The sequence below is a fragment of the Fringilla coelebs genome (genome assembly GCF_963513975.1).
Source record: "Fringilla coelebs genome assembly, chromosome: 24".
Classification (NCBI taxonomy): Eukaryota; Metazoa; Chordata; class Aves; order Passeriformes; family Fringillidae; genus Fringilla; species Fringilla coelebs.
The window spans coordinates 6,564,479-6,577,735 of record NC_140050.1 but is presented as its reverse complement, the minus strand read 5'-3'; the positions used below and the strand labels follow the sequence as shown (position 1 = coordinate 6,577,735).

The 13,257-nt window shown below is 51.5% G+C and overlaps 1 protein-coding gene across 5 annotated transcripts in view; it reads left to right on the top strand.

The window, feature by feature from the left end:
* Positions 1–7,720: 7,720 nt before the first annotated feature.
* CRTC1 (CREB regulated transcription coactivator 1) overlaps positions 7,721–13,257 on the top strand; it is a 48,602-nt gene continuing 43,065 nt past the window's right edge. For all 5 annotated transcript variants that reach the window (XR_014616730.1, XM_084221235.1, XM_084221237.1 and 2 more), the window contains exon 1: positions 7,721–7,863. Coding sequence is in view for 4 of the 5 variants with exons in the window: in XM_084221235.1 (XP_084077361.1) it covers positions 7,738–7,863 (126 nt within the window). In the remaining variant the exon portion in view is untranslated. The remainder of the gene's footprint in view (positions 7,864–13,257) is intronic.

Here is a 13,257-nt window from a genome sequence, read left to right as displayed (position 1 = left end):
GGCCTGGGATAACAACTCCTGTCTCCTCTGATGTTTTATGGGGCTGAAGTTGTGCTTGGAGCCGTAAAGCAGCGCTGGGAGTCTTGGCAGGGCGGGGAGCCCGGGGATGGGGATGTCTGCATCCCATTAACGGTGTCACTGACCCCCTTGCAGGGCTCCCAGTCCTGTCACTTCCCCCTAGCCCCCAGCCCCCCTAATTCACTCCGACGGGGGAGGTTTTTAGCAGCGCTGGAAAAAGTTGCAGTGTCTTTGATTGAGGCAGAGCAGGAGGCTCCCAGCAGCTCCCAGTCAGCCCAGTGCTGGTTTGGAGCTGCTGGGGGAGCCACATCAAACCCAGGCAGGAATTCCCACTTCCAGCGCTGTGATAAGGGCTGGGGCTGCTGGAACTCCACAAACTTTCGGGACATTTATCACAGCAGGATTGTTGGAGCCAGACTACTGTCAGGATAAATAAAACATGTTCCCCAGTGCAGCTCTAATTATGATTTTTAGCCAGTTGTGTAATGTGCAGAACTTTATTTACAATAAATCTTCCAGTTGCTCGCACAAATGAATGGGATTTCATCACTGGTGGCTGGAGGAGCAGGAGGAGTGGATGTGGCTGGGGAAATTCACAGGCTGGGGGTGCAGAGCTGCTCTGGCCTGCCCAGGAGGGCTCAGCTCTCCTGGGCTCCACCTGGGTGGGAAATAATTGTGGTGGTGGTGTTGGGATCCCCAGCACGAGGTGAGAGATGAGAATTTCACTCAAAGTTCCCAGAAGGCTGATTTATTTTATTATTATTATATTTTTAATTTATATTTATATTTATTTTTATTTTAATATGTGTATATATATTTTATATCTATATGATGTTATGTTATGACATATTATGATATATATAATATAATGTAATATAATGTAATGTAATATAATATAATGCAATATAATGTAATATAATGCAATATAATGTAATGTAATATAATATAACGTAATGTAATGTAATATAACGTAATATAATGCAATATAACGTAATATAATGCAATGTAAAGTAATGTAATATAATATAATATAATAATAGAATATATAATAGAATAATATATAACATTATAATATAATATAATATAATATAATATAATATAATATAATATAATATAATATAATATAATATAATATAATATATATTATATACATTTCATATTATATACATTTCATATAATAGAATATAGTATACATTTCATATAATATACCTTTCATATACATTTAATATAATTATTTCATATTATTATATGTTATATTTTTTGAAAAATCTTTTTGTCAGGATTTTTTTTCTTGGGAAGCTGAGAAGCCTCAGAGAAAAAGCAAAATAATATATTATATTATATTATATTATATTATATTATATTATATTATATTATATTATATTATATTATATTATATTATATTATATTATATTATATTATATTATATTATATTATATTATATTATATTATATTATATTATATTATATTATATTATATTATATTATATTATATTATATTATATTACTAAAGAAAGAGAAAGGAGCCATAAATCTTGACAAGAATGATGATCAAACCCCGTGACAGACTCAGTCTGACACAGCTGGCTGTGATTGGCCATTAATTAAAAACAATTTCCCGTGCTGGGTAAACAATTCTCCACATCCCATTCCAGAGCAGCCAAACGTGGAGCAGCTGAAGCTTCTCCTCCTGCCAGGAGGGGAAATCCTGGCCAAGGGATTGTTCAGGAGGTGATGGTGGCAGAGCTGGGGGCACAGAAACGTCCCCCAGCATCCCCCAGGGGCTCTGCAGGCACAGCAGCATCCCACGGCTTTTGTTTCTCATTTTCTCATCCCCAGCTCCTCCCTGAGCTCCACTTCTGCCTTCTGGCACTTCTCTGTTTGATAACAGCTCCAGGGAGGAGTTCAGCTTTCATTCCTGGGGCAGGTACGTTTGTGACTGCTCCAACACTGAGGATTCCCAAAAATGAGCACAAAATGGGATTTTCTGCTGGAGCTGTACCCAAAATCCCTGTCCAGCATCAGCTCAGAGCTTCAGGGAAAGGCTGAGGAGGAAGAGGAGGGGACAGTTCCCACCTCTGAGTGTCCAAGGCCGGGCTGGAGGGGCTTGGAGCAACCTGGGCTAGGAGAAGGAGCCCCCCAGATTATTTCCATCCAAGCCACCCCGCTCTGGGATCCTCTGGAAGCAGAAAAGCTGCCGGGGCAAAAGTTTTCAGAAGGTTTTACAAGCTGGAGAGAGAAATCAAAGCTTCTTGGCCGGCTCCCCGAGGCTTTGCAGTTGCTCTTTCACACCCAGGCCCCTGTAATTAGCTCAGACTGGTTTATATGGCTTCTTAAGAAATGAAAATCTCTTTTTTTTTTGTTTTTTTGGGGGTTGTTTGTGCAGGCCAGCAGCCCAGCTGGAGCCTTTGAAGTCCCAGAGCTCACACCACATCAGGAGCACCTAAAGCAGAATGGATCCTTTCATATATTTCATCTCTTTTTGGTTGATTTTTTTCTTTTTTTTTTGATCATCCAGGTCCCAGCTCTTTGCAAACTGCACTAAAAGTTATTTTTCCGTGTGGTTAAATGATGTTTGTAACCAGGCTGCTAATCTGGGCCTGCCCACAGAGCTGGCAATTATTTAGCTTTAAATGCAAAGTTCTTTTTTTCTCCCCCCTCCTCTGCTGTGGCCTGGGGTGATGTTTGATCCTCCTGAGGATGCAGAGTGAGTCCCTGGCAGGATCAATGCTGGCATTCAGCCCCTCCAGGAGAGTTTTCAGCTGGATTTCAGAGGGTTTCCAGCTGGATTGCACAGGAATGTTTGAATTTCACTGAGGAAGGTTGCCTTGGGGTGCAGGTAACGTGCCTGGGCTGTTCCTTTTTGCAGGATTTGGGGTTTGCACGTCAGGGGAGGCTGCCAAAAGCCTGAGCTGGGGCTTTCTGAGGGAGAAAATCTGAGTTTTCCAGTTTTCCCCATGAAAAAATGGGCAGGATTAACCCCTGGATGGGCAGAGGTGCCCTCTGTGTGTCAGCCCCGAGTCCTGGGGGCTCAGAGGGAGCCTGGCAGGGGATTCAGGTGGGATTTGGGGCAGAAATCTCTCTCTGGGAGGGTGGGGAATGGAATTCCCAGAGCAGCTGTGGCTGCTCCATCCCTGGGAGCTGCCAGAGGTCGGAGGGAATGTTGGAGCAGGGAGCTGAGCCAACCTTCTGTGTGAGTGGATCTGGGGGCTCCCGGAGGGGAGAGAGGTTCAGGTGCTTTTATTTGCCCTCTGGAAACAAGGACACCTCGAATGAAAGAAATTTTCACCAGCTCCAAGTGAAACAAGAGAATGTTTTCCTTCTCCAAGCAGGGTTTGGAGCCCGGTTCAAAATAACTGGGGGACTCTGAGGATATTCTTCTCCGAGGATAATGGGAATGTCAACAGGAACATTAAGTAGGAAGTGTGAAAGATCAAAATCTTTGTGTCTGCAGGCAAAAAAAAAGAAAAAAAAGAAAAAGAGGAGCAGTCAGCTCATGTGAGGATCACAGCACAAGTTCAGCCTCACACCTTCCTGGGAGAGCTCAGGGGACAGCCTGGAAGGAGCTGGGGTTTGTCTGCAGGGGTAAAACCCAGCAGGAAAAGAGGGAAAAGGGAGCAGCAGCTCCTCACCTGCCCGGGGAGGAACATTCTGGCAGCTGTGGCCACAGCAGCCCCGGCCCCAGGGGTTCTTTGTGTGCTCCAGAGTCTCAGTTCCCAAAATCTCTTCCCAAACACGGCTGGGAGGGGGATTGGGGGGTCCCAGAGGGGACAGGGGAAGTTCTGGGGAGGGGAGGGGTTCAGGTGAGATGGGGCAGCTCAGTTCAGGTGAGATGGAGCCATTCAGGTGAGATGGGGCTGTTCAGGTGAGGTGGAGCAGTTCAGGTGAGGTGGAGCAGTTCAGGGGAGATGGAGCCATTCGGGTGAGAAGGGACAGACAGCTCAGTTCAGGTGAGATGGAGCCATTCAGGTGAGATGGGGCAGCTCAGGTGGGAAGGGGCACCTCAGTTCAGGTGAGATGGAGCCATTCAGGTGAGATGGTGCAGCTCAGTTCAGGTGAGATGGAGATGTTCAGGTGAGGTGGAGCAGTTCAGTTCAGGTGAGAAGGGACAGCTCAGTTCAGGTGAGATGGGGCAGTTCAGGTGAGATGGAGCAGCTCGGTTCAGGTGAGAAGGGACACCTCAGTTCAGGTGAGATGGGACAGTTCAGGTGAGATGGGGCAGTTCAGCTCAGGTGAGATGGAGCAGCTCAGTTCAGGTGAGAAGGGACACCTCAGTTCAGGTGAGATGGGACAGTTCAGGTGAGATGGGGCAGTTCAGCTCAGGTGAGGTGGAGCAGCTCAGTTCAGGTGAGATGGAGCAGTTCTGGGGAGATGGGGCAGTTCAGTTCAGGTGAGATGGGGCAGCTCAGTTCAGGTGAGATGGGGCAGCTCAGTTCAGGTGAGATAGAGCCATTCAGGTGAGATGGGGCAGCTCAGTTCAGGTGAGATGGAGATGTTCAGGTGAGGTGGAGCAGTTCAGTTCAGGTGAGATGGGGCAGCTCAGGTCAGGTGAGATGGGCAGTTCAGGTGGGATGGAGCAGTTCAGTTCAGGTGAGAAGGGACAGCTCAGGTGAGATGGGACACCTCAGTTCAGGTGAGATGAGGCTGTTCAGGTGAGGTGGAGCAGTTCAGGAGAGATGGGGCTGTTCAGTTGAGGTGAGAAGGGACAGCTCAGTTCAGGTGAGAAGGAGCCATTCAGGTGAGATGGGGCAGTTCAGTTCAGGTGAGATGGGGCAGTTCAGTTCAGGTGAGAAGGGACAGCTCAGTTCAGGTGAGATGGGGCAGCTCGGGTGAGATAGGGCAGCTCAGTTCAGGTGAGATGGGGCAGCTCAGTTCAGGTGAGATGGGGCAGTTCAGGTGAGAAAGGACACCTCAGTTCAGGTGAGAAGGGACAGCTCAGGTGGGATGGGGCAGTTCAGTTCAGGTGAGATGGAGCAGCTCAGTTCAGGTGAGATGGAGTAGCTCAGTTCAGGTGAGATGGAGCAGTTCAGGTGAGATGGGGCAGCTCAGTTCAGGTGAGAAGGGACAGCTCAGTTCAGGTGAGATGGGGCTCAGAGATGGCCCCAGATGTTCTCAAGGTGAGGCAGGAGGCAGAAATGCCCCTCGGCCCTGTCCAAGGAATGAATGACACAATTCCCTGGGGGCAGGAGGAGACCCGGCCCCCCCAGGAGCGTCCCCCTGCCCTCACCCGGACCTGCGGGGGCAGAGCCACCCCAAAACCGGGGGCTCCGAGTGCCCGGGGTGTTCCAGCAGCCCCGAGTTCGAGAAGTTTGTGCTGCAAACGCGGGTGTTTTCAGGAAGCAGGCTCCAGATTCACTCTGGAATTCGATCTGATAAAGCTGCCCGGGGAAACAATGAGCAGTGAGGGAGGTTTTAGGGGAGGAAGCTGCAGCCCCCTCCCCTCGCCTCCATCTGCATTCCTTCCCTGGGAGCAGGAGCGGAGATCCCATCTCAGGAGATCCAAAAGGGGAGAATTTATCAAGCTCCATCTCAGGCGCTTCATCCTGGAGCTGGAGCGGAGGCAGAGTGGCAGCTGGGGCTGGAGATGTTCGATATCAGCACCTCGGGATGAAATCCAGGACAACCGCACCAATTATTCCTCATTGTCCCGCTCCCCGAGCGAAAACAATGTGGATAATCGGTATCTCCCCGGTAAATCTCGGTGATTGATGTGCTTTTAGCATGGCAGGCCAATTGTGCGGGTCATGTGTACACAGCCAGAGGGGATTTTAGGGAAAATGGTGTTTATTCCTGGTGGGAAAGGCGAGGAAGGGCTCGGAGCAACATCTGCCAGGAGGGAGGGAGGAAGGGCTGGTCCTGCCAGGTCTGGATGAGCTTCCCGAGATGGTATCTCGGCTCTGCTGGAGATGTTAAGTGCAAGTTGGCAGCCAGGATTTAGGGCAGGACGTGACTTCGCGGCTAATCCCGAGCCTGGAAGGAGCGCTGGGCCATCCATCAGCGGGATAACTGTGGGAAACGCTGAGAAATAAGTGTTAAAGTGGCCGAATAAGTGCTAAATAAGTGACCAAATAAGTGTTAGAGTGACCGCTCTGGGGTGGGGACTTTCTAAACTCCGGGACGGGTTTAGGAATGAGTTTATTCCGCAGAAGTTTTCCACAAATCGAGCCCGAGGAGTTTCAAACCTCCACCCCGCGAGCGATTTTAGCAAACAAAGAAATCGCAGCTACAAGTTACCGGATTCTTTATTAATTAACCTTCCGCCGGTCAATCCATTCTCCCTCCTCTCATGTTAATTAGTCCTCAAGCTCAGCTTTTCATCGGCCTGGGGTCCTCGTGCTCCTGATCCCCCTCTGCCCGAGGCTGGCACCGACCCCTGGCGTGACAAAGGGACCCGTGGGACAACCAGGTGACAACAGCAGGAGGTGACAACTCCACGGGAAGGCCCCGAGGATGCCATGAAAGCCCAGTTGGTCCTTTTGAAGCTCCCGCGTCGCTGATAAGCAGGACCCAGTGTCCCAAACCCTGCTCATTATCTGGGAGAATTGTTAATTATTCCTGGCTCTGGTTCACATCCAGCTCTGCTCAGGGCATCCTCACCCGCGGGGCAGAGCCGCATTTTCACCCTGAAGGTGTTAAAAGGAAATAAATCAAAGCGTGCAGGAGAACTCAGGGTGGTTTTGTGCAATTACAGGTGATTTTTGATCCTGATAAACCGAGTCGGGCACCTCCTGGGTATCCCTCATGTCGGTGAAGTGGGAGCATCATTAAAGTCGATTTTCCAAGTGACCGAGCAGCCACCACGGAGGGACGGGGATGGGACAGAGAAGGGGACAGGGATGGGACAGAGAAGGGGACAGGGACAGAGAAGGGGACAGGGATGGGACAGAGAAAGGGACAGGGACAGAGGGACAGGGATGGGACAGAAAAGGAACAGGGACAAGGAGAGGGACGGGGATGGGGATTGGGACTGGGACAGGGATGGGGATAGGAAGGAACAAGGTCCAGGATCGGGATTAGGACAGACACAAGAATAGGGGCAGGGAGTGGGATGGGAGCAGAGACAGGGATGGGGACAGGAATTGGGATCGGGGACAGGAGCGGGACAGGAACGGGGATGGGGAAAGGACCGGGACAAGGACAGGGCCGGGATCGGAACCGGGATGGGGACAGGGCCGGGATGGGGACCGGACCGGGATCGGGACAGGAACGGGGATGGCGACAGAATTAGGATTGGGGACAGGAACGGGGATGGGGAAAGGACCGGGATGGGGACAGGGCCGGGATCGGAACCGGGACCAGAACCGGGATCGGAACCGGGACAGGACCAGGACCAGGACCGGGATCGGAACCGGGACAGGACCAGGACCAGAACCGGGATCGGAACCGGGACAGGACCAGGACCAGGACCAGGACCGGGATCGGAACCGGGACAGGACCAGGACCAGAACCGGGATCGGAACCGGGACAGGACCGGGATCGGAACCGGGACAGGACCGGGACCAGAACCGGGTCCGGGCCGGGCCCCGCGCGCGCCCCCGCCCGCGCCGTCCCTCCCGCGCGCGCCCGGCCCCGCGCATGCGCAACCTCCGCCCCCTCACCGCCCCCTCCCGCCCCGCCGCCGCCGCCGCGCAGGCGCCCTGAGGCCGCCCCCCCCTGCCTGGGCCGGCGCATGCGCGTCGCCCCCCCTCGGCCGCGGGGAGGGGGATGCGGACGGGGGAAGATGGCGGCCTCGAACAACCCGCGGAAATTCAGCGAGAAGATCGCGCTGCACAACCAGAAGCAGGCGGAGGAGACGGCGGCCTTCGAGGAGGTCATGAAGGACCTGAGCCTGACCCGCGCGCACCGGGTGAGCCTCGGCGCCGCCGCCCCCGGCTGAGGCGGGCGGGGGGGGCTGCGAGGGGCGGCGCCCCCCCCGCGGAGCCCCTCGGGCCGGGGGCAGCGGCGGCGCGCGGCGGGCGGGGCGGGCAGCGCCCCCTGGCGGGGGCGGGCGGTGCCCGCGGGGTGGGGGGGGAGGCCCCCTCAGCCCCCCCCTCACGGCCCCCGTTCCCCCCCACCCCCGGTTTCGCGGCACCGGGCCCGGCCCGCGCCGCCCACCGGGCCCGCAGCATCCTCCGGAGACCGACACCTGCCGCGGGGGGAGGCCCCGGTGCCGCCCGCCGGAGGGTCGGGGCAGCGGCATCACGGCACGGCCGGAGCGGGCCCGGCGGGGAGGGGGATGCGCTGGGCCGGGCTGCGGCGGGGGCACCCCCGTGTCCGCTGCGAGGGGGCTGAGGGGGGTCCCGGTTCCTCACACCGGGACAGGCCCCAGGGCGGAGGGAGGGGGATCCCGGATGCTTCGCCGGTGTCTGAGGGGAGATCCCAATTGCATCAGCCCGGGACGGGCCCGGCGCTGAGGGGGATCCCGGCTCCTCCGGCTCCGAGGGGGACCCCGGTTCCTCCGGCCGCGCCTGGAGGGATCCCCGGAGCCCGGCACAGGCCGGGGGCTGCGCTTCGCTCGCAGCTCCGAGCAGGTGTCGCGGTTTCTTCGCTGGAGTGTGCGGTGGGCTCCTGGCTCCTGAGCCGGGGCAGACGCGGGCCAGGGTCCCTCAGAGCCCCCCGGAGCATCCCCCGCCGCTCCGGGTGTGCAGCGGGAGCTGCCGGGCTCGCCGTGGCCGGTGTTGTTCCCGTTACACTCCGGTTGTCGTAGGTGCAAATTGCTGCACTTCCAAAGCCTCCCTTGGCTGTTGATGTCTCTGCAAAGCCCATCAGCAGAAATTCCCGGCATAACCAATGCGCTTTCCGGGCACGAGATGCCTTTCCTGGTCCAGATTCGGGGATGTCGGGGCTGTTCTGTTCTTGTCTCACCTGCTTGTGTCAGTGTTTTGTTTTTAACTGCTTCACGAAAATTTACGAGCCTGTTTGCGGCAGAAGCTTTGCAAGAACGACAGAACGCAGGGTTGGATTTGCAGGAAAAGGTTCCCTTTTATTCCTCTGTGTCAGGAGAGGGTAAATATTTGTTTTGAATTGGTGGTGCTGCTGGTTGGATGGAAAGGAAAGGCACCTGCCTGGGAAGGTGTGGGGCTGGAGCTCGTGCTCACCTGGGTGTTGGATGTTCCTGCTGGAGTTAGTTGGCACCAGAGTGAGGATAATTTGGAGGTGTTTGCAGTCACTGGAATCATCTTGTGTGGCTCAGTGCCCCCGGGGTTTTGCCTTCATGGTCAGTCCTTGCTGCCACTCCAGAGCTGGCTGCTCCTGAGGGCTTTCTCACAATTGCAATTACAGGTTGTCCTTCAGTTAACTCACACGTTGAGCTCTCACCTTCTGCAGGAGGAGTCAGAATCCAGATTCATTTCTCCTGAATCCCATTTAATTTTCTCCCAAATCTGAGTGCTCCTAACCCAGGTTTTACTCTTGGAAACCCATCACACTTTCAAGAACGGGGTTTTGAGGAAAGAACCCAAGATGAATAACTTTTCTGAGCATTCTGGGTACTGAAGTGATGGAAACACTGACCAGAGAGCTGAGTAAAATGTCTCCTTTGTAGACTTTTTCTTTCAAATTCCATGATTTCATCGGGGTTTAAAATGCAGCATAAAAGCAAAAAGGGGTTAAGCACAACTTTGCTGTTTGCTCTCATTTTCATTTGGCAGGCAGCACGTTGCTGTCAGTTTGAAAACGCCTTACTCAGTTGGTGGAAGCAGCCCAAAATTTCTGTTGCCTTTTCATTATTAGTAATTGTCTTTTTGCAATGTTTACCATCTTGTCTGCTTTATTGTTGGTTACTGCTCAGAGCAGAGGCAGAAATTCTGAACTTCCTTTCTGCCACGGTCATCTTCCACCTATTTACCATGTTGGATCCGCGTGAGATTTTTAAGTTCTGATCCACCCCCTCCAAAGGAAAAAAAAAACAAAACCCAAAAACCATTTGAGAGAGAAGGAACTTTGTTTTGCAGAGGGTTCCCCTGTGCTGTTTGCAGCTGGCACGGTGGATTTTTGGCGTTTCAGCTCTGCTGGGAGGCGCAGACCTTGCGCAGAGCGGAGGTGGGTGGTCGATGGAAGCTCTGGAGCTGCTTAATTGTCTTGTGAGTGGGACCTTGGTGTTCATAATCCAGAGCTTTCTGCCAGTCCCATAGTAACAAAGTGGGTGAGGACAGGAGAGGGGGTGTTAGTATTTTTTTCTCTGTGACATTGACTCCTGTTTTTTGTTTGTGGCTCTCCTCTCCTTCCCTTTTTTTTCTTTTCTGTAAGGTTTGGAATTTCAGGACTGCGCCGATTTCTGGGCTTGTTTACCAGGGCTTGTCTCAATTTCTCAGCCCAGGGATGCTTTGATGCAGCTATTTACTCATCCAAGGTTGTTGCTGCCCTTTCAAATTGTAATTAACCAAAAAATTACTGTGCAGATTCTGTTGAGCCCTTCAATATGTGACTATTGAAATGCTAAAAAATGTAAGATTTTTAAAGACAATTTGTGACCTGCATTTTAAGCGTTTTTCTTGTTGGAGATTTTCTCAAGTTTCCAGGATTGCTTTTTTAATTTTAATATTCACTTAAAGTCACTTCATTTTGAGGGCTTTCAGCCAGAGCTGTGTTTGAGCTCCCTCTGATGGGCCTTGGGGTCTTACCTTGGAATAAAAAGACCCCCCCAAATCCAAAAAGCTGCCAGTGGGTGCTGTCTCCCAGCCCCACCTGCCCTGGAACAAACCCAGGGAATTAAACCCAGCTTGATGGTGATGTTTGGAGACACTGTGCAAATTTTCATCACCTTTTGCTTGTGGATTTTTAGGTGTTATCCAAAGTTCTGCGTGGCTTTTGTTGAGTTCCTGAAAACCACGTGAAGTGAAAAGTTTGTGTTTATATTTTAAACCTGGTTAAACTGTTGTAGTTGAATTTAGTCAAGTGGAATATGTTGTAATAGCATAGATTTGATTTTTATTTGAAATAAAAATGAAGTAAAACCCCACAGTTTGTGATGGAGCGTGTGTAAAACCCACACACATCCCCCTGCCACAAAATTTGTACTCAAAAATGAGGCACTCCGTGGTTTTCTGGTTCCTGTAGAAGAGATCAAAATGTCTCTTTGTACATCCCCAGCTCAGCGTTGGATGTAGATAATATGCAAAACAGCATTTAAAAGCTTAGTTAAATCAGGAATGCTAATCTGCTTTTTAAAAATGAGAAGCACTAATGATGATGATGATGATGATACAGAGCTGCAGTGGTTCCTGATGTCTTCAGCAGGTTTTTATTAAATAATGTGATACAAAAGAAATTCCTGATGACGAAAGAGTGGTTTTGAATGTCTGAGAGATATTAAAGAAATGCATCAAAATCAGGACTGAGCCCTCCTAGCACAGAGATTGATGCTTCCAGCTGGCAGCTCAGCTTAAAAGCGAGTTTCTCTCAAACACAAATGTGGATTTTTCAAGCTCTAGGGGTGTTTTTTCTTCATTAACTTCCCCACAGTTTGCACCCTGAGTTTGCACATTTCCAGACCAAGAAATGAGTGCTTTGGCCTTCATCTGTGCTCACCCAATTTCCTTCTCTGGTGAGTCCCAGGATCACTGAGCTTGGAAAGCCCTCCCTGCCCAACCTGTGGCACGTCCCCAGCTTGTCCCCACCCGGTGCCACCTCCAGCCCTGGGGACTCCAGCCCCCCTCCTGTACCTGGGCACCCTTTCCTTGCAGGAATTGCTGCCTGGAAGGCTCCAGGCCGTTCCTCTTGTGCTGGGAGCCCCAAGCATAGCAGGCGCTTTGGAGCCCCCAGAGGTGCTCCAGGTGCCACCACCTCGTGTGACATCCCAGGCTGGCTGAGCCAGCAGTGCCCTTCATTCTTTGAAAGAATGTTTGCAGATCAGCAGGGTGAGAGGCAGAGGGGACCTGCCAGGGCACAAAGAATCTCTGTTCTTGTGCAACCCTTGGCTTCCCTCAGCCTGCCTGAGCTGTCCAAGGTAAACACAGCTCTGCTGTGCCATCCTGGGAAACTGCTCTGAGCTTTCTTCTGGCAAACCCAGGCAGCTTTTGTTGGATTTTTATTTATTATTTATTTTAATGAGACAATGACTTTTTTACTGATTGTCCCATCACTCCCACACAGCACAGCTGCTGCTGGACAAAATCTTTCTGTGTGCAGTGGCCAAATCCCTGGGTGTTAATGATGTAGCAAAGCTGGGAAGGCTCTGGGAGCACGTGAGGCTGAATTGTACAACTGCTGCATTTTGGGTGTTTGGTTGTAATTCTCAGGGTGAACATGTGGGACTCAGCTCCGGCTGCTGCGCTTGGGTTTTATTTAGCATCAGCGCTGGGTGGTAATTTGCATTTATAGAAGGTGCTCATTTAGGAAGGGAATTTGTTCTCAAGGTGAGGTACAGTCAGTTCTTCCAGTTCTTTGGGGTTGGTTTGGGGTTTTCCCCTCAAAGCAAGCTGCAGAGGGGAGCTGAGCCTGTGGTTACGCTGAAAAGGGGGAGGTGTGGATACTGAATCTCTTGGTTTACCAGGCAGAAATTGAAATTTGTGGTGCAGCCTTTGAGTTCGTGCTGTGACTGTGGAAGTGCCCGAGGTGCCAAAGGCCTCGGGTCAGGAGGGGCTGGTGCTGAGTTAATCTGAGTTCTGTGCTGGCCAGGGCTGAAGGGGGATGGATCTCTGTGTGATCTCTGTGTGAGTAAAACACCACCCCACAAAACACAGCCACAGGAATTGTGCTCAGAGTCATTCTCAAGAGTATTTGGTATTGAAAAATGATTTTAGTAGCCGTGTGGCCTGAGGGTGAGCTATGTTCAGGATCTGTGAGGTGAAATGGAAAAGGAGCTGTTCCTCCCAGCACAGGGGGAAAGGAGGGGGAACCCCAGGGCCTGGAAAGCCCAGAGTGTGGTTGTGCTTGTGAGGACGTGGGCTTGGGAACCATTTTGACCTATTCTTGGGTTTCTCCATCACATTGGTTCTTACAGAATTTTTTACCGAGTAAACTGCATTTTTATTTTTCTAACTATCTCAGAAACAATGTTTATTGCAATCCCCCTGTTCCTCTCACTGACACTTTGTTCTCCATTTTATAATCAATTTATCAATGCCATTGATTTTGGTTCAGCAGCACTTCCTGCACTTTAGGAATATCAAAGCCCTGATTCTGCTGAGGCAGCAGCACCGGACACATTTCAGGGAGAGTTTTCCCTCCTGTGTTCAGTCCAACAGCAGGGATGGACCAGATTAAACCAAACCCATGGGTTTGGGGCTTCTGGGGGAGTTTTAACCCACATTTCCTGCAT